At 50.1% G+C, this 22,848-nt stretch overlaps 1 protein-coding gene across 5 annotated transcripts; it reads left to right on the top strand.

Annotated features, from left to right (window-relative positions):
* The first annotated feature begins 203 nt into the window (after positions 1 to 203).
* ltbp4 (latent transforming growth factor beta binding protein 4) lies at positions 204 to 22,848 on the top strand. 5 transcript variants are annotated; one of them, XM_088300153.1, is made up of 36 exons: positions 204 to 479; positions 2,125 to 2,180; positions 3,280 to 3,613; positions 3,911 to 4,077; positions 8,309 to 8,536; positions 8,606 to 8,685; positions 8,756 to 8,935; positions 9,942 to 10,044; positions 10,383 to 10,442; positions 11,162 to 11,284; positions 12,003 to 12,179; positions 12,437 to 12,571; positions 12,668 to 13,195; positions 13,288 to 13,410; positions 13,487 to 13,618; positions 13,695 to 13,820; positions 14,346 to 14,465; positions 14,547 to 14,660; positions 14,780 to 14,899; positions 14,957 to 15,076; positions 15,157 to 15,282; positions 15,519 to 15,650; positions 15,721 to 15,843; positions 16,006 to 16,140; positions 16,200 to 16,325; positions 16,627 to 16,770; positions 17,337 to 17,564; positions 17,632 to 17,703; positions 17,911 to 18,039; positions 18,242 to 18,382; positions 18,802 to 18,954; positions 19,240 to 19,314; positions 19,725 to 19,881; positions 20,540 to 20,721; positions 21,431 to 21,583; positions 21,729 to 22,848. In XM_088300153.1, exons 1-36 carry the CDS (start codon positions 256 to 258, stop codon positions 21,869 to 21,871), a joined length of 5,469 nt encoding a protein of 1,822 aa, XP_088156279.1. In that variant the 5' UTR covers positions 204 to 255; the 3' UTR covers positions 21,872 to 22,848. The 5 variants fall into 5 exon arrangements, with proteins under 5 accessions (XP_088156279.1, XP_088156278.1, XP_088156280.1 ...); XM_088300152.1 differs by having other exon boundaries at positions 10,380 to 10,442; XM_088300154.1 differs by lacking the exon at positions 10,383 to 10,442.

Genomic DNA, 22,848 nt, shown 5'->3' with positions numbered 1-22,848 from the left:
TTTCACAAATAATTCAACAAATATGATTACATCCACATTCAGCAATGATTTGACCCCCCCATGATTAGTTTTCCTTCTCGTTCGTACGTCGCTCACGTGACCCCCAGGCTTCACGTGACCACTGAATAGCACCCCCCCCCTTGCTGGCTTCCTATTGGGCGACCCGCTCGTGTCCCCATTGGCCGCCGCACACATACTTGGGGTCATTGCCCCCTCACCCACCCCCCACCCTTGCTATTTTCACACGCCGACGAAATGAGTTTGAAATCTCCAACTTGGCAGCAGGAATCTTTCCCCGCCATGCGCGCGCTCCTCCTCTACGTGTGCACGACCACGTGGATGCTCTGCGTGCACGCCGCCGACGGGCACCGGAACCGGCACCGATACCGGGAGGCTGGCCGACGCGGCCCCGACCTGGAGTCGCGGAGGCCGGGGGAGACGGAACGAAGGGGGGCCGCGGAGCCCCCCGGGAAGGGGAGGTCAGTCAACTACTTGAATTGTTCAATCATGTTTTGCGTGTTCATGCAGGAGCTCTTTTCCACGCCACGTCCGTGAATGACACCTGTTCACCTGCTGCTTTTCTTAACTTTCTCATTCAGATTATTTGGAAAATGACTTTGGTTGATGAATGAAAGAAAATTCAGCTCCTAAAACGCATCTTGAAATTTGGTTGGCAAGTCTATCATGAATTGATCCCACAAAAAAAAGGTCTGGAGAAGCCTGCTTAAATAAACACAGCGAAGTACAGCGTGCCTTTTTGCTTTGAAATTTCTATGAGCTTTCTATCAGAGTTGGGCACTTGACCCTTTTTTGCCAGTCAATCCGTTGCCCTCTGGCTGCGATCTTGGCGCCGTTCCGACCTCGACGCTCCGATCTTATTCATAAAAATCGTCGCCACCTGACCTGTTCCGCTGCGGGAGAGATGCTAACGGCTGAGGTTATATTTCAACATCATTAGCTGGCTAGTTTACTTTTCTAATCTGTTTACCTTATTATGGGCTTATAAAATCCCCATTTTGACTTCGATATGCCGCTCGTGAGTCATCCCGCCAAAAAGCCGCAAGAAACCACATTTGAAAAGACACACGAAGGCCGGCCACCATTTTGGACTGCGCGATTTCGTCCCCCGCAAGTGCAACGAGCCAAACGTTATCGGCCGATAAAACGTGTTTTGGTCCCCTTGATGATGGCGACTGCGATCTGCAGCCTCTCAGTGTTCCAACGGAGACGCCTCAGGAATGTCGCACATCGGCCAACTGACACTCACTTGATGGGCGTTAAGTCAACGCGCACGCACACACGCTCGTGCGCCTCAATGCTCTCAAGTGACTCGCCTCAGACAGTGATTGGCGCTCACGTTAGCACATTCAATGAAATTCTCACTTTGTTTATGATGTTGCCATTTGTCATCAGTCGGTAGATGCTTAAGGACATTTAAAATCTGTCAAGTTTTGGAGTTTTTACTTTTCAAAATGTTAACAGCATTTCACCCCCTTTTCCAACAAATGAATATCGGCTTCAAATATGGCTTGTCGGCCCTGTAAAAAGCAGATCAGATAGTTTGGAGCTGAACTATCCGGAAATTGTCTTTCATGCGCCCCCGTCTGGCCATAATGCGCATGCGCGCGCGTGCACAATGGAAGCAGCAAGCTGGGAATAACGTTGAAATCCTCGGCGAGCGCTGGCATCCTCTCGCTTGCTGACGTGTTTTTTGGCGCTTCCTGCTCGGCGGCGTCCACGCGACCCGAGCCAACGGCAACAACACGACCAAAGCAACAAACGGGTCAAAAGCAAACGCTGATGATGGGTCAGTGATGAGGAAAGCTTCCGTCATTCGGGTTCTTCTTCCGAACATTTGGACAAGAACAAATATTTGATTGGCAACTTATTACAAGCGTCTTAAAGAAAAAAAAAAGACTAATTATCATCACTTTGCTTTCCCTCCTCTTTTGTTTTGACCATTTTTTGGGGGGGATCAAGTTTTTTTTCATGTGGGTTGACGGTCGTTTGGACAAGTGCTCACCTGCTGAAATACTTTTAATTGAAATAAACACTTTTTTTGTCCGATTAAAAAGTCACATTGTAGATGTGTGTTGCGTGTGCTTGTGTGTGTGCGCTTTCCAGATGGGGTGTGTGCGCAGATCCAGGAGCGAGGATGAGGACTACCACATGTGTCAAACGTGAGTACAAACTGCCAAGATGGCTGCCAGACACACACACACTCGCGTTCATCGTTTCTTGTCCTCTACCACAAACGTTGGCGTGTGTGTGTCTGCGAATGTTTTGCGTGTGCGTGTGAGACTGACAATGGGCGATTGTCTTCTTTGTGTGTCACTGTGTGTAATTGAGCAGGGGTGTGTGTGCGTGTGCAAACAGCATTGACTTAATTGGCCATAAGGGACTCTTTGAGATAATAAACGTCGTGCAGCCGTGACGTGTATGATTTCCGTTATTAAAACATTGCACTCAACCGAAGTGACCACACACACACACACACATAGAGCAAAGTACACGCAGCGGGCGTAGCAAAACGAGTGACACGTCACAGATTCCGAGATGGTTGGCAATGTGATTCAGAAGGTCGAGCTCGCACCTCGTTTGATTCAAAGAACTCAACAAATGTGAAGTGTTCAAAAAGGCCATTTTTGTATGCGATCATCATCATTTGTCGTTCAAAATCAAGACCTTGCTGTTGTCATGGAGACCCACACCCCAACATTCAGTTGAAAGCGCACCACTCCATTTAATAATTCGTCATCATTTTGGGCTAATATCAGGCCGGAAATCGTCAGAAGTTTCCCCGAACAATCAACTTGAACTCTGGCATAGCAACTGTTGCTATGACCCTCAAATGCTGGCCTCTGATTGGTCTTTTGCCTTTGGTCCAAGCAACATCTTGCGTCACCCTCACAGAAATAAGCCAGCACGCCGCAGTTGCTCGCGTGGCGGCCATATTGGCTGGGGCGACGTTCCCGTTAAAAGGATTATTTGGACATTGAAAATAAAAGTGAACTTGCTCATTTCTCAAACAAATTTCAGGAAGTTGACTTTTCTTTGGCAAAGCCTAAGCATGTGCTATCAATTCATTTGGAAAGAAAAAAGTCATTTTGTTATTGCCGGGTCATAATTGTTCGTTCTTCACCTTTTCTTGTACTCATCTTCTCTCCTCACGTCCTCACGTCCTTCTCTTTTGGTCCTTGTCTCCTCATCCCTTCTCCTCGTGTCCTTCTGCGGAGCGTTGTCCACCTCGTTGCGGCGGCTCGCCCTCGTGTCCAAAAGGTCTCTGCGCTGTTTCCAAGGTGACATCATCACCTGTCAGTCACCTTTCCCCGCTCACATCTGTCAGTCCAAACCCAAGTCCCGAATCGGAGGACCCCGGACCTTCCTTAAAGCTACCAAACAGTCGAAGGCGGAACATTTTTCCACCGCCGGACTCAAGCAAACGGCTTCCCGCCGAGGACCTCCCGCTGGGAAACGCCAGCGTGTCTCGAGAAGCTCAGCGGATGTCTGTGAGTCCCAACGCAAGTCCTGAACGGAAGGATTTTGCACCGTCCTTAAAGCTGTCAAGAGGACCGAAGCGGAAGGCGGGAGCAGCAACAAAGACTTTTCTCAGGTGACGATTCAAACTTGGTCTTGGGTTCGGTTCACGTCCTCAATGGGTCAGAGTCCTCTGGAACACTTTGATGATTAAAATGCGGGACAAATGTTCCGTGATCCCTCGGCCCCTCGATGACGCCAAAGCACGACTCGACTCACTTCAACGTAGTTGTTTGGCATGAAGGTTACGCTAAAGCACCACAACAATTTTTGTTTTGAATTCAACTGCAATGACAGCTTTTGTCACATGAAAATAGCCGTATGGTCATTTTTGATGATTTTTTTTTTAATTGTAAAATGTATACCTTGCCAGTTTGCGCGAGGCTCAGGCCGTCCTGATGAAGAAGATGGCGGCAGGAAAACGAGACAAGATGGCCGCTGTGCTCATGAAGCATATCGAGAAGGAGCAAAAGAGACTCAACGTGCGGACGTCCTTTTCCCACCAAGTTAACGTCAGCGTACGCGTCAACGCACCCGCAGGTAACAGAATGCTTGTACATGAAATTATCTTTAGCACATCATGCTAACTAGCAACTGATTCTAACTCATGCTAACTTCATCCGCTAATGCTAACTTGACCGCATCTTACGTCACCATCAAATGATGATACTGAGCACAAATTACGTCAACAATAGCACAGCATGCTATCTCAATTGGTCTACTGCCAACTTGATCACATCATGCGATCCAATAATGCGAACTTTATCAAATGACTTCAACTGTCGCTAAATGATAATTATCAAAAATTGCTAACTCGACCACATGATCTTCTCAAATAATTTCATCTTTGGCAAATAGCGTGAACATGACCTCAAATAATGCTAACTTCATCCAAATCGTGTTTTTAAATGATGTTAATTTTGCTATGCTAACTTTGTCACATGCTAATGTAATCAAATATCTCATTGAATACCATATCATGTATATGCGTATTTATATTACATCATCTCATGTCATCTTCGATCTACTATAGTGGGTGTATACGTATTTGTTGATGAAGATATCGAGTATGAACTGCATCTAAAGAATTTTTGTGACATGACCATAATTGGCAGCGGGATTGTACCTTCTTTTTCCATGCACATTCCCATGATATTATTTTGAACAATTTCCAGTGAGCTCATGCAGTGGACGTATGCTTATCTTGTACGAATGCCGCTAAGCTAATCAAGCTAACATCCACACAACATACATTTATTGTCTCGGACCGCCTAGTCGTTGTTTTCTCGAATCGGGAATGTGCAGATATGCCTGTGATAGACGCGTTACGCACACACACACACACGCACGTGGAGTGAAAACAAGCTGGTGGTGATGTCACTGTTGAGGAATGGCGCTTTGGGGGCTTTGTGGGCTTCAGATAAGGAACGTAGATGTGTTCGCTTATTCCTTCCAACAAGCGCCACTTCCTGTTATTGAGCTGCATTGTGGCCACGCCCACTTTGGTCAACACCCGTGTGGGTGGATTTGTATGTACGTAAGTAGCCGAGCAAGCCTTGTTCATGTTGTCGTGCAAAGCCAAAGTTGAAAATGACGACGCTCGGCGACGGTTGCTTCTTTTTGCCGTGTTTGATCGAGTCAAAGAGAAGAAGTACGCAGCCGAAAACTAAACCGTTGCCACGAGCGCATCAATGACACGAACATTCGTTTTGCACATAAACAATGAGGTTGGAAACGTGCACTCGTCCTTTGACTCACAAGTCAAAGCACTCGTCTTGAAACGCACAAAAGACTTGAAACACGCTAATAGCACGGGAGTGTTCGGTCAGACATTTCATTTGAAACATAAATACAATCAAATATTAAAAAGAAGTTTTTGTGCTGTTGTTTGATTTTCAGGAAGAACATTTGACTTGTAAGCGAAGCCTTTAAGAACAGTTTGGTTGTTTTTTCCGCAAAGAAATCGAGTAAAATAACTTTGATGTGCTGCACATTTGAAGTGAATCATTCTTAAGTCTTTTTGCATGTCGAGTTCGAAATTGAAGAGCAGAAAGTTTCGATTTGAAAATGGACATTTTTGAGTTTTTTTACCTTTTCTGAGCGGTGCCATGTGGTCAAAAATGAGCTGTTGTAAAAGTTGACGTGTCGCGTTGTGGAAGGTTTGCGTAAGTGCGCGTGAGACACGGTTGACGCGTGCGGCAGGATGTGAGCTCATAGCCAAGCAGAAACCAGAACAAGAGTTCTTTATCCCGCCCGCCCCACCTAGGAACACGTAAAAAGTTGCTCAATGGGCTTTCTTCATTTTTTTTTTTTTGCGAGGTCCCACAAGACGTGACGAGGTCGGAAAAGCCGAGACAAAAGTCAGTCTGTGGCGGCCATGTTGTTTTGGGTCATCGCAAAGGAAGCGAGCGACTTTGCTTCAATGGCAAACGGGGAGCAAAATGTTTTTGATGGACCAAACAAACCTTGCACGTCGACGCCTCGTTTGGAATCGTTGAACATTTCAAATGTTGGAATGCAAGTCTTGGATTTGTGTCCTTCAACAATCACGTTCACATGAGCTGCTTTTTTGCAAACCAAAAAAACACCAGCGAAGCCTCTCGTCTCCTTTTGTGTGACCTCGTTGCCTTTTCGTGTCGCCACCAAAAGACAAACGAACCCCCATAACCTTGGCCTCCTCCCTCTCCTCCGCGTGCGTGCGTGCCTGTTTTTCAAATTAACGCTGAGCCGAGAAGATTAGTTTTCAAAACTTTTAAATTCCCTCAGCAGTTTGTTTACTTTCGAAAAGCCTTTTTGAGCTCACTCGGACCCTGCGAGCACGCTTGCCACCTTTCAGCCGCTCTGGTTGTTCTTGGGGTTGGACACACACGCACACGCACACGCACACGCACGCACACGCACACGCACACGCACACGCACACACCCCGAGAGTAACTCAAAGAGGGCGTTTCGACATGTTTCATTTTATTTTTTAATGTGCATTTTTGAAGCTTTCTGAGTTACGCAAACTTCAGCGGGGATGGCGCCAGGGGGTGTGAGTGCACCAAGTGGAGGCCTGCATGGCAAAAGTGGGTGTGGCTTGCAGCGGTAAATTGCAGTCGTGGGACTTGGTGGCAGGAACGCGTTGAGCCGGCGCGAGTTTGAATGTGGATGTCGGGAGAGGATGGTGGAGCAGAGTGAAGGTGGCGGGCGTTGGAGACGCAGGTGGGCCTGACTCCAATTTAATGGCCCAAATGAGCGGCAGTCCGCAGGATTCCACATGCGCTTGTGTGTGCAACATCTTGCATCACAAAGAGTGTGTGTGTGTGTGTGTTTTTGTTGTTTTTGACTCCAGCCCTGCTTGCGTCATCGCTGAGACACGCTCACCGCCTTCCTTTTTTTATTTACGGCCGCTCGCGAGCTGCACCGGGAGGGCGGCGGTGGCAGGAGTGGGCGTGTTCCGACCCAGCGTTGATGTTGGACCTGAGCCCGAGCCGCTCTCTGTTTTCAATTAGATTCCTCTCCAACTCTAAAAGTCTCGCTCACTCACTTGGATCGGAGAGCGCAAAAGAACCACAACTTTTCCCTTTCGGAAGCAGAACTTTTTCTTCATCTCCTTGTAATCCAGCTTGCTTCTTCTTCTTCTTCTTGCGCTGCTCCGCAACCAGACCGCGTTGCGTTCCTCATCCTTCTTGTCGTTGCGATGATGCCAAACTCGTCCGATCCATTTTGAGGAGCCCCAAAAGTCACCATGCCGCGTCTGAGGCTCGTCTGCTTTCTGTCATCTCTGGTTGTCTCCTTCTCCCTGGCGGCCGACGGGCAGTCGGTCGGGGTTCCGGGGGGGGCCCCCGACGGGGTGGATGGGGTGCAGGTGATGTTCACGCCGACCATCTGCAAGGCGCTCTGCAGCCAGCGGCGTTGCGTCAATCGCTGCGAGCGCGGCAACGTGACCACCTCGTTCAGTGGCCCGGCGGCGGGACGGCCGAACGGAGACGGATTCCGAGTCTGTGAGTCGCATCGCGAACCGAGTGACGGCTGTCGTCTGGCGGCATTTCAACAAAAACTCTTGCTGTCGTTATTCCAATGAGACTTAAAAAATAAAACCACGGTGGTGCTCCGCAATTCTTTGTGGCAGAGAAACGCAATCTTAGTATGTGGCGAGCTCAAGTTGAATGAGTTTTTTTTTGCATCTGTGTGTACCTTGACTTGTCTCCGCAGCGACGACAAAGAGTGTGCTGGCGCATAAACGCCAGGTCGCTTTCGCTAATGCAGACTTATCTTCTCATTGGCAAGACTTCCTGCGTGCGTGCGTGCACGTTGGCTGGGTCACACGACCGGCCCGGTATCCGAGCAACGTGCGAGAGGAACCGCGAACGCATTCGAGCGGAAAACTTGAGTCGTGGTTTTCAAGCCGTCGTTAAAACGCCGATCGAAGCTTTTCTACCTTCGCTACGCACGCCGTGACCTGGTCTAACGCTTGACGACGCAGCATTGGGTTCGGTATCTTGCCCGAGGACTCACGAACACGCTCAAACCGGCCGCGGATCGAACCCACGACCTCCGAGTTGGTCGACGCGGAGCCGCGCCGCCCTTTGACCCAATTCGTTCTTCCAGAACCTGACCCAAAGTCTTAAGAATTCCAATTGTGGCTTTATGGTTCCGATCGATGCCCGTCGGTTCAAATGAGGGTCGCGAGTCTCGATTCGGCTTCCGAACACGAGTCGGGCTTTTAAAGTCGCCTTTGGAGCCAAAGTTATTTCTTGACCGAACGCGTGTTTGTCCGTTTGCGTAGTTGTGTGTCGGCTGCTGTGTAAGAACGGAGGCGTGTGCCTGCCGAAGGATCGATGCCTCTGCCCCTCCGACTTTACCGGAAAGTTCTGCCAGATTGCCGTCACTTCGCAAGCCACGCCCTCATCCTCCTCACCCAATGAGTTTGTCCGGCCCGTCACGGTGCCCAATCCTGATCTGACCCGCTCTGAGTTCGTGCTGCCATTAGGGGGTCAGAACCAGGACTTAGCAGGTGCCGAGTTTGTCCTTTGAGCTTCAAAACCATTTTGAAAGCTTCGAAGCTTCAACTCTTTGTTCCCAGGAGCAGCCGAAGGTTCCCTGGCGAAGGTGATGGTGCGGCACCCCGCCGAGGCCAGCGTGAAGGTTCATCAGGCGAAGAAGGTCGGAGCTCCGGTCGACCCGATCAACGTTTTGACAACCCGTTGGCGTTGCTCACGGTTTGTGCCTTCAGGTGTCGGCAATCGCGGCGGCGCCGCAGCCGCTCTCGTCCGACGCGCCGTCCGGGTCAGCGGGGGCTCCGGCGCCGGCGCCGGCGCGGGGTGGCATCCGGGCCCAAACGCTCAGGGTCGAGGGCGTATACGCCCAACATGCCGGCTTCAAGTATTGCTTCAGGGAGGTCAAAGACGGACAGGTGAGAAGTGCAACTTGATGATGACGATCACTCGGAATTCTTCAAACCTTAACGCTTCTTTTAAACCTGAAACTCACAAGTTGTAACCAAAGGAAGCGCAATATAAAAGAGATGAAAAAAAAAAATGGCAGGCTCAAGTCAGAACCGAGCAGGGGTCGAGGCATCCATCAGAACCGAGGAACCGTCGAGAACCAAAGCAATGCCTAGGAGTAAAGCTCAAGCCAGAACCAGGACATGAGCAGGGGTCAAGTCAGCACCAGGAACCAAAAACCAGACACCAATCCAAACCACGGTACCGTGGCAAAGCCAGGACCAAAACTCAAGTCGCTGCAGAACCAAAGTTCTTCCGGGAACCAAGGCTCACGTCGGAACCGAGACGCTCACTGGAGTCTATGTACAACCGGTCAGCGGCAAGAACCGAGGACCTAGCGGGACTCACGGCCCCGATTCCGTGACGCACTCGCAAGGACCTCTTGAAAATCGAGTGCGGAAAGTCGCAGTTGCTGAATCGGGCTTTGGTGAAACAAGCAAAGGTTCGGACCTTTGCGAGCTGCGTGAAACCCAAAAGAAGAAACGCGGACGCCCACCGAGACCGAGTGCCAACGGCTCTTTGGGTCTTCCAACGTGTGCTGTCGTGCATAACGGGCGACCAGAACTTCATTGGAACCAGAAGGAGTCATCATGTCATACACGAGAAACTTCAACACTTCCTTGCTCACGTCAACTGACACGCACACACACACACACGCACACACGCACGCGCACACACACACACACACTGCATGCCATAAGAAGAACAGACGCTTCCCAAAAGTGAAACTTTGGAGCCGAGCGGCAATATTACAATCCGATCCGATAAAACTTTATTTATACAGCACATTTCTCAACTTTGCACAACAACACTTTTATTCGTATTTATTAATTATTGATTGATTGATCTGTTGGACCGCACGCCATCGTTGTTTTGATTTTCACCGCCTGAAAGTTTGTTTTTGTGTACGTACAGTGCAGTTCTCCTCTGCCGGGCCTGAGGAGCAAAGAGATGTGCTGCCGAGGTCCGGGAAAGGCCTGGGGCGCCACCGACTGCGCCCTTTGCCCTCCGCACGCAGGTCAGCTCGCTCACGTCACGCCTTTCGCCTTTCGCCTGCGCTTGAACTGAGAAGCGCACAAAAACATGTGCCGTCATCCCGGATCACGCAAATATTTGCAAAGATCCCACCGGGATGACCTTACATAACACACACACACACACACACTTCTTCCGGAGAACATGACTTGAATCATAGCAGAGCAGCGGAACCGACCCGATCAAAACAGCCCCAGCAAGTCAATAAATGGACTGAAAAATGTTGCGAGCTCGTTTTGCTGTCTTGTGCGTTCGCTTTGTGTGTGTGCGTGTCCACGTGCTCGTTGCGCAATCATCCGACATGAAATCATGACTCGGCAGGTCCAAACAACAGCAGCTGTCCTGTTGGCTTTCAAGCAAGCGACGGAACCAAATGCGTCGGTGAGTTTATTCTTGTCATCGTTATTCTTGATCCGGTTTGAGCAGGATCCCAAAACATTTTAAAGGCTTCATCATAAAAATGTCGTAATCCGCTTCTCCTAAAAAAAGGAATAATAGCAGTCTTTAATATTGTATTTTATAAAAACACCGAGTAATCATGCACTTGAATCGAATGTAAAGGAGCGGACCGTATCGGCATATATTTGGCAGTTGTGAGCGTGCGGGAGAATCGAGGCGTCGAGAGCGACGAATAAAAGGACAAAAGAACTTTTAACGTGTCTCACAACATGTGAACACAAAGGTTTGGTCCGCATTTTTGTCACCTGAGAGAATTATTTTATGTCTGCGTGTGTTGTTCCACCATTTGTGTTCAAATCTCCAAAACTGTTAGCACGTCCGTGGCATTTTCCATGTATGTCGGCATTTTCAATTTGCCAGGGCCGTTCTTAATTTGGCGTGGCAAAACGCTCTTTGCGTGGTTTCGTTTTGGAGCAAACTTGAACTTTGAGGGCCAATCGACAGCTTGAAGTCAACTTTTTTTCAAGAAATGTTGACATTTAACTTTCTCAAGCGTCAAAGCAAAAAATAAACTCCTCTATCAGGTCACTTGCATTTCAGCGCACCGCACCCGACGATGACGTCTTTTATGATCCTGTTCCTTTAAACGTTTGGCAACAGAGCGAGTGAAGTTTGATGATTTTTTAATTTTTTTTGCGCAGATGTGAATGAGTGCCTGCAGCCTGGCCTTTGTGACAACGGCCTGTGTGTGAACACGGCGGGGAGTTACAGTTGCGTTTGCAAGCCGGGCTTCATCTTGGATGCCTCGCACGGACTTTGCATCTGTAAGTGAACGCGCACACAAACGGCGGCCCTCCCGAGACTCACTTGACCGAGTCCAAGTAAAACCGGTTGCGTCTTCGTCACATCTGGTTACGCACACACACTCGTGTAGAGAAGCGGGCTGGCGGCCAGGCATGTGAATTTTGTGGAGTGGACCAAAACTCAATAAGTGGCACGGCGCTGCCATCAAGAGCCAAAAACGGAGAAATTCAGTAAAACGTTCAGCTGATTGAAATGATCAGCAGAAGGTAAATAACGATCGCTCAGGTGTGTTGCACCACCGCGAGGTGGAAAACGACCAGGACACCGGCCCTCGAGGAACAGGATTGAAGAGCCCTGGCGTAGAGCATCCAATCAACCTCGCGTGCACGTCTTTGGGACGTGGGAGGAAACCGGAGCACCCGGAGAAAAGCCGCGCAGGCACGGGGAGAACATGCAAAACTCCACACAGGAAGGCCGGAGCGGCAATCGAACGCCGCGCCTCTGACCTGCGAGGCGGACGTGACGATGAAATGTTGCCGTTATTCAGGATTGGCTGCAAAAATGTTGCGTTCATTTTTGTTCATTTAACATTCGCGCTTTCGGATGAGATTGCATGGGAATATTTTTCAAATCTAGATGCAACATTTGGACCTGACGTGCAGGTTTGGCTCAAATTAGGCGGAAGGCGGCCCCTGAAACAAAAGCAGTTGCTTTCAACGTCTCTTGTGTCGTGCGCAGCCCAGAGCGTCATCTCTGAGGAGACGGGTCAGTGCCACCGGGTCCTGGGTTCTGGTCTGGGCCCGTCGTCCTGCTCGCTGCCCATCCTGCGGAACATCACCAAGCAGATCTGCTGCTGCAGTCGCGTGGGCAAGGCCTGGGGGCCCCGTTGCCAACGCTGCCCCTATTTCGGCTCGGGTGAGTACAGAAAGTGCTTTTTGTGGAGGTGATGCGGAGGAAGGGATTTTGCCTCCCAAACTTGTGCGAAAGGAAATGCCTCATTTGCAACTTTCACCTGTCAAATGAAGAGCTGCGACTTGCAGGCAAACGTGACGGACAACGTTGTGCAACGCTGGTCCGATAAGGAATTTCATGAGAAATTTGGCGGAGGGGACGTCCGCCCGTAAACGGGAAAAAGGTCTCCGTGCTTGACTTGAGGATGTTTGCTCTTCCAGTTGCTTTCAAGGAGATTTGTCCTGCCGGTCCGGGCTACCACTACTCCGCCTCCGTCCTGCAGTTCAGCCAGAGAGCCGCAGATCAGCTGGGCACAGGAGCTCAGCTGGTAACCAACGGCGACCAGCAGCGCCACGGTACCAGCTCCGGACCCGGTTTAGGGAGCCGCGCCTCAACTTTTACAGCAAAAAATTCCGAGATGATCTCTCGGTCCATCGTCTCTCCTTTCACAGGAACGTCTCTTCGCGGACCTGCCGGGTCCGAAGCCTACCGAAGCCAGAAGCCTACCTCCAGCCGACCCGGTCCGACTCCGCCTCGCCCGGCTGTCGGCCCGCCGCCATTGAGACCTCAAACTCCCGATAAGGCCGCGAGCCGGCCGACCCGCCCAAAAGCAACCGCGTCTCCTGGAAGATCGCCGCCACGATCCGGCGAGAGTCGAGAGACGGGCCGCGGCCGAGCAACTATAGCGAGTCGGAACCAAAACACGAGCAGGAGTCAGAATCAAGACATGAGCTGGGACCGAGGTACGAGTGGGAGTCGTGACGGTAACAAACAAGGAACGAGCGGAAGCCGAATCCCCGATGAGGGGCGAGACGTGAGAATCGGTCAAGGGGTACGGGTCGGCCAAAGCTCGAGCGGGAATGAAGGAAACCATCAAAAGCAAGGCGGCAGAAGAAGCCAAGTCACCGATCGGAACCGAGACCCAAGTGAGAATCGGAGTCAAAGTTCGACCTGGAACCAAGCGACAAGTGCAAGCCAAGGTACCCGACAAATTGTCTGATGAGCAACAAGCAGGAACACGAAGCGTCTTTTGCAATAAATGTTCGAAAAGGGCTCTCTCTGTGTCGGGCAGGACAACTGCCAGGAAGAGGCGATTCCCTCCCAGAACCGGCGCCACGGATCCCCGAGCAAGTCTCCCGGCTCGGCGGAGATGTCTCGAAGTCGCAGACAAACACTCGGCCGCCCCAAGTCAAGCGTAAGTCCTCCAAAACGGCGGCGAGCGTCTGGGACGCCATCCTGTTGATTTTCAAGTAAGGTTCGCTGTTGCGCAGCTGAGCGAGGCGTGTGTGAGAGCAACGCCGACGTGTGTGGCGGCGGTCGCTGTGTGGATCAGCCCGGTGGCAAGCACTCGTGCGTGTGCCATCAAGGGTACCAGCCCAACGGCCAGCGCACGCACTGTCACGGTGAGCAAACGCCGCAAATAAGCTGCTGACAACAAAAGCAACGCAACATCGGTCGTGTGTGTGCGCGTGCGTGAAGACGTGAATGAGTGTGTTGCGTCTCGAGGTGTGTGTGCTCCAGGGGAGTGCGTGAACAACGCCGGCGGCTACCGATGCGTTTGTCCACCCGGGTACGAGACAGACGCTCAGAAGACGAGCTGTCAAGGTGACATCCTGTCCACATTTTACTCGTATCACGAATGTGGCTAACGAGGCTAATGTTGCTAACATGGCTAATATCAGTAACATGGTTGATGTCGTGATGTGGTTCGAGTCACTCATGTTTCTAACTTGGCTAATATGGGCCAATGTGAGTTTAATGTTGCTAACACGGAGAACTTGTGTGGCTAACTTTGCTAAATAGCTAACATTGCTAATGTTGCACATGTGGCTAACCAACCTGTGGCGGCGATAGCGTTTGAGGCTTTCATTGCGACTGTGGCGTACGGTTAATGTGCTGCTAAAATTGCTAATATGGTTAACGTCACTAATGCGGTTCGCTAAAGTGTCTAGCGCGGCTATTGTAGCTATCGAGGCCAATCAAGCTAATGTCGCAACTGTGAAGATTAACATTGCTAATGTGGCTAACGTGTGTAACGTCGCCAACGTGCTTTTTGTGGCTAACATGGCTAAGGGCTATCGTCACGAATCTAATTTGGCGCATGGCGGCCCTCGCCACTTACTGTTTCAGACGTAAATGAGTGTGAGGATCCCCTGCGGTGTCCTGGTCAGGAATGCGTCAACAATCCCGGTTCATATCGCTGCGTCTCCTGTCAGCCTGGATTCGGACTTCTGAACGGACTGTGCGCAGGTAACGCGACGCCGGAATTGTTCTGAGAAATTCCAAATGTTTTTGTCACCTATATTTGTTTGTGTGTGTTGTCATGGCCAGACATTGACGAATGCGTTCATGCTCCGTGCACCAACGGCGGCTGTGAAAACACACCTGGAAGCTTCCGATGCCTCTGTCGCCATGGTTACAAGCTCCAGAACAACACTTGTTCAGGTTGGCACGCGACGTGACAAAATCACACGCCAGCACGAAACGCTGTCCATGATGTCATCAGCGTGTGCTTTTGTTCGTGTGTGTGTGTTTCTTATTCTATTATGTTTGTGTGTGTCCAGACGTGGACGAGTGTGCCAACGCGTGGCAGTGTCCAGGTCAGATGTGTGTCAATTCTATGGGCTCGTATCGTTGCGTGTCCTGCCGCCCGGGTTACGCGCTGACCAACAAACAATGCAAAGGTAACACACGTGCACGATCACACACAAAGATGCACACGCAGCTGTTGTCTTGAACAGATGTGAACGAGTGTGAGGATGGAGCGTTGTGTCCGAGCGGCCAGTGTGTCAATACCAAGGGCTCCTACAAGTGTGTGGACTGTCGTCAAGGTTACCGGGCTACGAATGGCGTGTGTGAAGGTACGCACACGCTCAGAGTCAAAAATCACACACACACACACACACACACTTGAACTCGTTTTGGTGGTAAATGTCCGCAGACGTGGACGAGTGTGCGAGCGCGTCTGCGTGTGAAGCGGAGCGTGTGTGCGTCAACACCGCCGGCTCGTTCCGCTGCAACTGTCTGCCGGGGTATCGAACCTTCGGCCGAGGGAGGCCGTGTCGAGGTGAGTCCACTTAAGACGCGCTCGCTGACCTTATACTGCGCTCTGACTTTTTCTTTTTTTTTTTTTTTTTTAAATTTTCCAAAAAGGCCAAAAATTTGAGAAAAAAAAAGTTTTTATGCTTGGCGCCGTGGATTTTTCAACGTATTAATAAAACAAAAGCTGCCGTGTGTGTGTGTGTGTCATTATTTTCACGTGTCTTTGCACGCCCGCTCGTGTGTGTGTGTGTGTTTGCGTAGACATTGACGAGTGTCTGGAGGAGAACTGGTGCCCCCCCACCGGAGAGTGTGTCAACACGCCAGGCTCGTTCAAGTGCGCGTGTCCTCTCGGGTACGCGCTCGACGACGACGGCAAAAACAAAACGTGCATCGGTAGGTACGACGTCTTTGCCGGTTGCTATGACGACGTGCCTGCGTAAGTTACGTTGACTGTCCGGCGCAGACGTGAACGAGTGCGCCGGGTCCAATGTGTGCGCCGATGGCGAGTGCGTCAACACCGACGGATCGTTCACGTGCCGATGTCAGCGGGGATTCGTCAGCAACCCGGAGAGCGACGCCTGCCTCGGTACACTCGCCCAAAAACGTTGACACGTAAAATTCACAAAAATGGCCGTCCGGCCGTTCCACCTTTCGGGCCGGACTGCTCCCCGCGGAAGGCCATTTTCCAAAACAAGCGAGTGACGACAGACACTTTCTTTTTTCGAATGCGCGCGTGTGCAATTTTCAGACGTGGACGAGTGCACGTCGTCCAGCGTTTCCGTGTGCGAAGGATCCGAGCGCTGCGAGAACACCATCGGCTCGTACCGCTGCCTGACTTCCTGCGAGCCGGGCTTCCGGGCCTCGGCCGACGGACGCTGCCACGGTCGGTTTGACGATCAAAGCGCCCAAATCCGATCCGACCTGACGCGTCTCCTCCGCTAGACGTGGACGAGTGCGCCGACGGATCGGCCTGCGGCCGGCGCGCCGTCTGTCGGAACGCGGCGGGGACGTACATGTGCGAGTGCGACCCGGGCTTCACCTCCGCACCTGACGGGAACTTCTGCGTGGGTACGTGGCCGCGCGGCGAAGTGCGGGTGTTTGGGCTCGCAGGCCGCAGAATAAGACGCAGCTCCGTGGGAAAGCTGAAATGTGGCTGTGAGCCGAGGGTGGAAAAACTAAAATTGAAAAAATGTTTTTCCTCACAAAATCCCCAAAAAATGAAAGGAATGAAAACTGGAATTGGAGCAAAAATGTCCCTCAATGTTTTCATTGCCACAGATACATTTCTGTGATTTGATTTTTATTATATTTATTTTGCTGTTACAGAACGGCGTGTGTGTGCACGTGTGTGTGTGTGTGTGTGTTCCAGACGAGGACGAGTGCACGTCCATGCCAGGTGTGTGCGGTTCGGCTCGCTGTGACAACCTGGAAGGATCGTTCATGTGCGAATGCGACACGCCGGGCGAACACTTTCACACGGACAGCCGACGGTGTGTGAGCGCTCTTCCGCCAGGTAACCGCGCACACGCACACACACTCATTCAATCCAGCATCTGTGGTACCTTGACTTACAAGTGCCCCAACTTACAAGCTTTACCACAATGACCCGGCCTGAGACACAAATGCAAAATGAGAACACTCACAAGGGGCAGACGCTCACACACACACACGTTTCCTCTCAAACTCATTTGAAGACTTATTATTTTGGGTTATTTTTGACCCATCTGTTTTTTAGTGTCATTAAAACCCCCAAATAATTTCTGGGTACTTTTGGGCCAAAGTGACTCCGGTAGCAGGTTGGCGCAATTTCTGCCCAAAAAGGAGTTATTATCGACGCCGCAGTTTTCTGAGCGTGTCCAATGTTAGTTTTCTTACAAAATTATTTCAAATGAATGGGCGAAAACTGATTTGATGCAGTTTGTAATTCTTTCCAGATGCCACAGAAAAAGGACGTCTTTTGTCTAAGCGGAGCTTTTCAATTCACTTCAAATTGTTCGTTTGGCCCCAAGTTGCCACCAGATGGCGCCACCGCACAAACTTGTCGCGGTTGACTGTAATGACTTTTTGACGCCACTGCAGAGGCGTTCCCCTTGCGCCCTTCGCCTTCGTCTTCGTCGTCCTTCCGCGCGGGCGTCTTGGAGGTGCCGGCGCCCCGTCCGGGCGAGCTGCGGGAGTGCTACTACAACGTGGGCTCGTCGTCGTGCAGCCTGCTGGCCGCCAACACCAGCCGCCAGGAGTGCTGCTGCACCCTGGGGGGGGGCTGGGGCCTGAGCTGCCGCTACCACGCCTGCCCCCCCGCCCACTCAGGTGAGAAAAGGTCGTCCGGGTCACCAAGGAGGGGGGGGGAAACGTCACACGTGATGTTTGTGCGCAGCCGACTTCCTGACGCTGTGCCCCAGTGGGAGAGGATACGTGACCGCCGCAGAGGCCGACCTCAGCTACACAGGTGACGGCTTTCGTCGTATGAGCGCCGCCAACGAGCGGATGGGTCACCCCGGTCAGCGTCGACGCACATGCCGTCAACGAGCAGACGGGTCGCCAGTCCGTGTGCAAGTGCTCGTGTTCGATCCTGCCTGTCCTGTTCGTTGCATGCGGTGACATCATCTTCCCTTTTTCTTTTTTTTTGTGTTGTTGCTCTTTTTTTTCCCGCCAGATGTGGACGAGTGCAAGCGCTTCCATCCGCAGGTGTGCAAGAACGGCATTTGCGTCAACAACATTCCGGGTTACAACTGTTACTGCTCCAGCGGATTCGTTTACAGCGTGGCGCTGCTCGAGTGTGTCGGTACGCACGCGCGCACGCACGCACGCGCGCACGCACGCACGCACGCGCGCCTTTTTGGCTTTTGGGTTAGCATTAAGCCGAGCGGAAGTCAAAACGATGCGGTTGGTTTTCCAAAGAAGCGTTTTTAACTTGTTTTGTTTTATTTCCGCGGCATCCAGTCACTGTGATGCTTTTCAACCTTGCGTTGTTTGTGTCCGTTCAGATCTGGACGAGTGCGAGCAGGAGAGCTGCGAGGGAGGCTCGTGCGTCAACACGTTGGGTTCTTATTATTGCAGCTGTCCGCCGCCTCTCGTGCTGGACGACACGCAACAAAAGTGCGTCAATGCCTCTCAGCTCACCTTTGGTAAGACGCCGCCTCCCACCTCGGCCCGAATGAACAATCGTCGTGACGCAATATGCAGCCCACGTGAATGAAACGTCTTCAATTTGATGGGCGTGGCCTAAAACACTTCTTCAAACGTCAAATGTATTTGACCGGCCGGCTCTTAAAATGGATGGCAGGAGAAGCATTCCAATCTTAATGGAACCAGATTGATGAAATTGTTCTTCACGTCTTAAACCTGAAGGAGGCCGTCTCAAAAAGGTCCTTAAAGGTTTGACTTGTCGTTCAAGTAGAAAGGTCCAAAAATTCTTGAATGAAATGGCATCTTGAAAAGACGTCACCTTTAAGTTTCGAAACATCTCAAATTTCAACGAATTGGCATTAAAACTGCCTGCCAAAACTCTTACGTGGGACGTGTGTGTGTGTGTGTGTGTGGGCAGATGAGAACTTGTCGGTGTGCTGGCAGACGGTGAGCGCCGAGCTGATGTGCCAGAGTCCCCTGTTGGGGGCGCAAGTGACCTTCAGCGACTGCTGCTGCCTCTACGGCCAAGGCTGGGGCATGCAGTGTGCGCTCTGCCCGCAAACCGACTCGGGTAACGAGATGGGCTGGCCGGGCGGGGGAGAAAGTCCAAAAAAATGGCTGGTGCTGATCGCAACTAATAGATCAACAAATCAAAGCATTTTTCCAAACTCATTAGAAAAGAAAAAAAAATCTGCAGCATTTCATTAAGATACGTTACAACGCACTTGTGTCGTCATCGCGGATACGAAACTAAATGCTGCAAAAAAAGAATTTGAATGTAAGTCCGGAAGAATACATTGACTCTTCAATTTGATTGAAGCGATGATGATGATGATGATGTCGTTTGTTTCCACAGATGACTTTGGCAGCCTGTGCAGCTCCTTCCCGCCGGCCGTCTTCCCCGACGCAGCTGGACCGGAACCAGGCAGAGGTGAAGCTCCACACGCCATTTTTGTGCTCACTCGCCCAATGACGGTTGGCAAAGCTGCTGAATGGCTCACGACTGCCACCGATGAGTGTGGCCCTTCCACTGCAAAGAATGTCACGTGTTGTGATGTTTGCTGGCGCCGCTTAGTGGCGGGGGTCGGAAGCGCACTTGTATTTTGAATTCTAATAATGATAGAATTGAGAAGTCCTTTTGCTATTTATTAACATGTTTCATGGAGAGAAAAAAAATGAATTGAAAGTACAAGTGCAAATCCTAAGTATGGCCGAATTTATTATTTATCAGCAAGTGGCTCCTTGACTTTATTTTGGTGTCCGACGTTGTTGTTCACGAGACGGGTTCAACTCCCTTGTGAGCGCGCTTTGAGCCGTTTCTCCTGTGCTCTCTTCCCCCAGGCTCCCCCTTCTTCCCCCCATTCAGCAGCGAGGCCTTCCCCCCGGACATTCTTCCCGCCACAGACTACGATGACTACTCTCCAGTAGGGGGCGATGGTTCCGTCTTCCCGGTCGGGACGCCGCCTGCCGACGCCTACGCCGGCCCCCCGCACTTTGAGTAGGAACAAACGCGCACATTCAAAGGGTGATATGAGGGCTCCCTCTTGTGGTCGGCCAAAGAATCACTGCGTCAGATCAGCTAAAGGAGCGTTCACTTTGAACTACAAGACTTTTGTCTGGAGTCTTAAAGCACTGTTTAGAAAAAAACATTTCATCGAACTTTTTCTTTAGATTTTTTACTGGAGAGTTTTTTAGTTTTTTTTTTTAAATAGAAACCAGAACACCTGAAGAACAACAACCTAGTGGTGTCAATGCATTTCATGAAATCTAAAACTACAACTTTACTTTGTCGGTGTTCTTTTTTTATTTTTAACTTGGTCATTTTAAATTTGGTATTTTCTTCTGATAATTGTTTTTTTTTTGGGGGGAGGTGCAATACTGCACTGTATGCTCGTGGTGTATTTTTCATTGAGCATTTTTTACGCCGTGCCTTTTTTTTCAACCAACCCCCTTTTTTCTTGACATTTTTACTCTTATTATTTAATTTTATTTATTTTTAGTTAATAGATCTATCTAATATAACGTGTGTATTCTTTTCCTGGTAGTTTTGTGTATTTTTCCTTGTTACTAATGAAGTCGACGCGAGGAAGTGTTGGGGACTATTTCCTGCCACGTATGAGTCGACACAAATCCGCGTTTTGTTTTCTTGTGCCCAGCGCGGGTTCTTATTACCCGGGAAGAGACTACGAGGACCCGCCGCTGCGTCGGCCGCCGGGAGGCTTGGCTCCGTTTCCTGGAGGATCTCCTTTCGATGACGACGACGAGGGCGACTCGTGGGGTCCCGGACCGCCGCTCCCCCCTTTTGCGGCAGGGGGCGGCCCCAGCAGGCTGTATGAGCGTGAGTGGCCCAAATTGCAAGGACACTTTTTTTTTTAAATATTAGGAACGTTTTTTTCCTTTTTTCCAAAACTTTCCTCTCAAAAATGTCCTTTTTTATTCAGGAGGTGCAATTTGAAAGAAGTCAGATTTTTTTTTTTGCCTCATTTTTCTAATGTTACTAAATTTGTGATCTAACATTTTGGATTTTCCTCAACATTTTTTTTTTTAGTTTCCTTTACATCCTTTGTCAAATACTTTTCTATTTTTTGGTATTGCTGTGTTTTTTTTTTGTGTGTATTGTGTGTAATATTGTTACAATATTTCCAACATCAGTTTCATTTTCTTTCTCACTTTTTCCGAGCATTTCTTATTTGTAATATTTTTAAATTGTGTATTTTTGGGGGTCTAATTTTTGCCATTTTTCTGACTTTTTTCTGTTCCATTATTTGTATTTTTGCCGCTTCTTTTTCCCAAATATTTTGGCATTGTTCTAAAATTTGTTGTGTTGCCGCCTTTTTCGCAACTGGACTCGCTTTTTTTTTCATGGTCAAAATTGTAGCTTAATATTATGACATGAATCAAGCGTGAGAAAAGCTGCAACACTTGCTAAACATCTAGAATGTATTCATACCGCTTGGATAAATTATTTTTTTTCGCTTCTAGACCGTGTGTGGAATTTGGAGGAAAGCAAATGGGTGATGACCTCACTTCCTGCGTGTGCTTTCCAGGGCGCTACGACGCGTACGCCGGCCTGAGCGTGGCGGATGATTGCGGAATTGTTGATGGCTGCGAAAACGGCACGTGCATCCGGCTGGATGAGGGCTACACCTGCGACTGTTACCACGGTTACCGGCTGGACGCCACCACCATGACGTGCATCGGTGAGACACCCGACTCGTTCCAAGTAGGTTTAGGGTTTCAAATTAGTGTTGGAATCAAAAGGTAAGGCTTTTAAAGTTTGAAAGCTCATGCGGAAGCTCCGTCTGCTTTTCCTGAGCGCTTTTGTTGTTGTTGTTTTGTCGGCAGACGTCAACGAGTGCCAAGGCGACGCCGACGTGGACTTCCCGTGCGTCAACGCGCGTTGCGTCAACACGGACGGTTCCTTCCGATGCGTGTGTCGGCGCGGCTACGTCATGTCGCGCAGGCTCAACCACTGCGTGCCCGCCTAGACCGCGACGGAAGCCGCAAGACTGCCGACACGCGTGACGTCACCTCAGCTGGATTTGAAGAACCCTCGGGAAGTCTGAAGTCGGCGTTAGCCCACTTGAGACGCTTTGAGAAGCACAATTTGCTTTCATTATCCTTCGCGGTTTTTCTTTTTCAACCGTGACGCTAAAGTGAAAAAACATTTTGCCAACTTGAAAAGTTAGCATAGCGGCCAGATGCTAACGGCAAAACGCCGCCCAAGAAGAGTTTGTACATTTTGACGTTGCAGGACAAAAAGTTTTGCATTTCATTAATTATTTCTCACTTTGAAGAAAAGATGAGCAAAGAAAAAAAAAGTAAGCATCGTTTTTCACTTTATATCATTTATAAGCTAAATCGGTGGTTTTGTCATATTTTTGACGTTCTCAACAATATGAAGAAAGTCTGTAGATGACGTGTTTTGATACTTTTTAATACTTGTAATATTTCATTCTAATTATGAATGAGTGGCGTGCGTGCGTGCGTGTTGGCACCTAAAGATAACAGCTCCTCTACTAGTCCTGTAAATATTGCATCATAAATTGTTCGAAAGGTTCCGAAGTTGAGTGTCGTCATTGTTTGTGTGCTTGTTGAATGACAGGAGTCGCGTCGGTGCCGAGCTCTCGCGAGAAGCGCCCGCATACGGGTTACTGGCAAATGCCTGTTGCGCTGCAGTTGTTAGCCGACCACCACTTGCATGCGACGTGTTCGATGCCTCAGTGTCCGTGTGCGTTCCTGACCGCAATACCACACGCGCTCACTGTTTGCCACCCGCTCACTGCTTCACGAGCTCACTACCCAAGTGCACTTGCACATTAGCCCCCTCTCTCACTAGTTCACATGCATCCCAGCATGCATGAGTCCATCACCTCCTTTTCATCTGTGCCCACGTTTTGTCCGCCTGTTGCCTGTGCTATTGCATGTTGATTTGAAGATACGCCATTAAACCCACCAACCCACA

The sequence above is a fragment of the Idiotropiscis lumnitzeri genome, chromosome 7, assembly GCF_059441095.1.
Source record: "Idiotropiscis lumnitzeri isolate Australia: NSW breed Sydney's pygmy pipehorse chromosome 7, RoL_Ilum_1.0, whole genome shotgun sequence".
NCBI classification, from domain to species: domain Eukaryota; kingdom Metazoa; phylum Chordata; class Actinopteri; order Syngnathiformes; family Syngnathidae; genus Idiotropiscis; species Idiotropiscis lumnitzeri.
This window is presented reverse-complemented; position numbering and strand designations above follow the sequence as displayed.

Excerpts from the sequence above, each read along its gene's own strand:
- ltbp4 (XM_088300152.1), top strand. The coding sequence starts at position 256 with ATGAGTTTGAAATCTCCAACTTGGCAGCAGGAATCTTTCCCCGCCATG. Across the intron at positions 10,443-11,161 it reads CGACGGAACCAAATGCGTCG|ATGTGAATGAGTGCCTGCAG; the intron begins GTGAGTTTATTC and ends TTTTTTGCGCAG. Across the intron at positions 13,196-13,287 it reads AGCGACAAGTGCAAGCCAAG|GACAACTGCCAGGAAGAGGC; the intron begins GTACCCGACAAA and ends TGTGTCGGGCAG.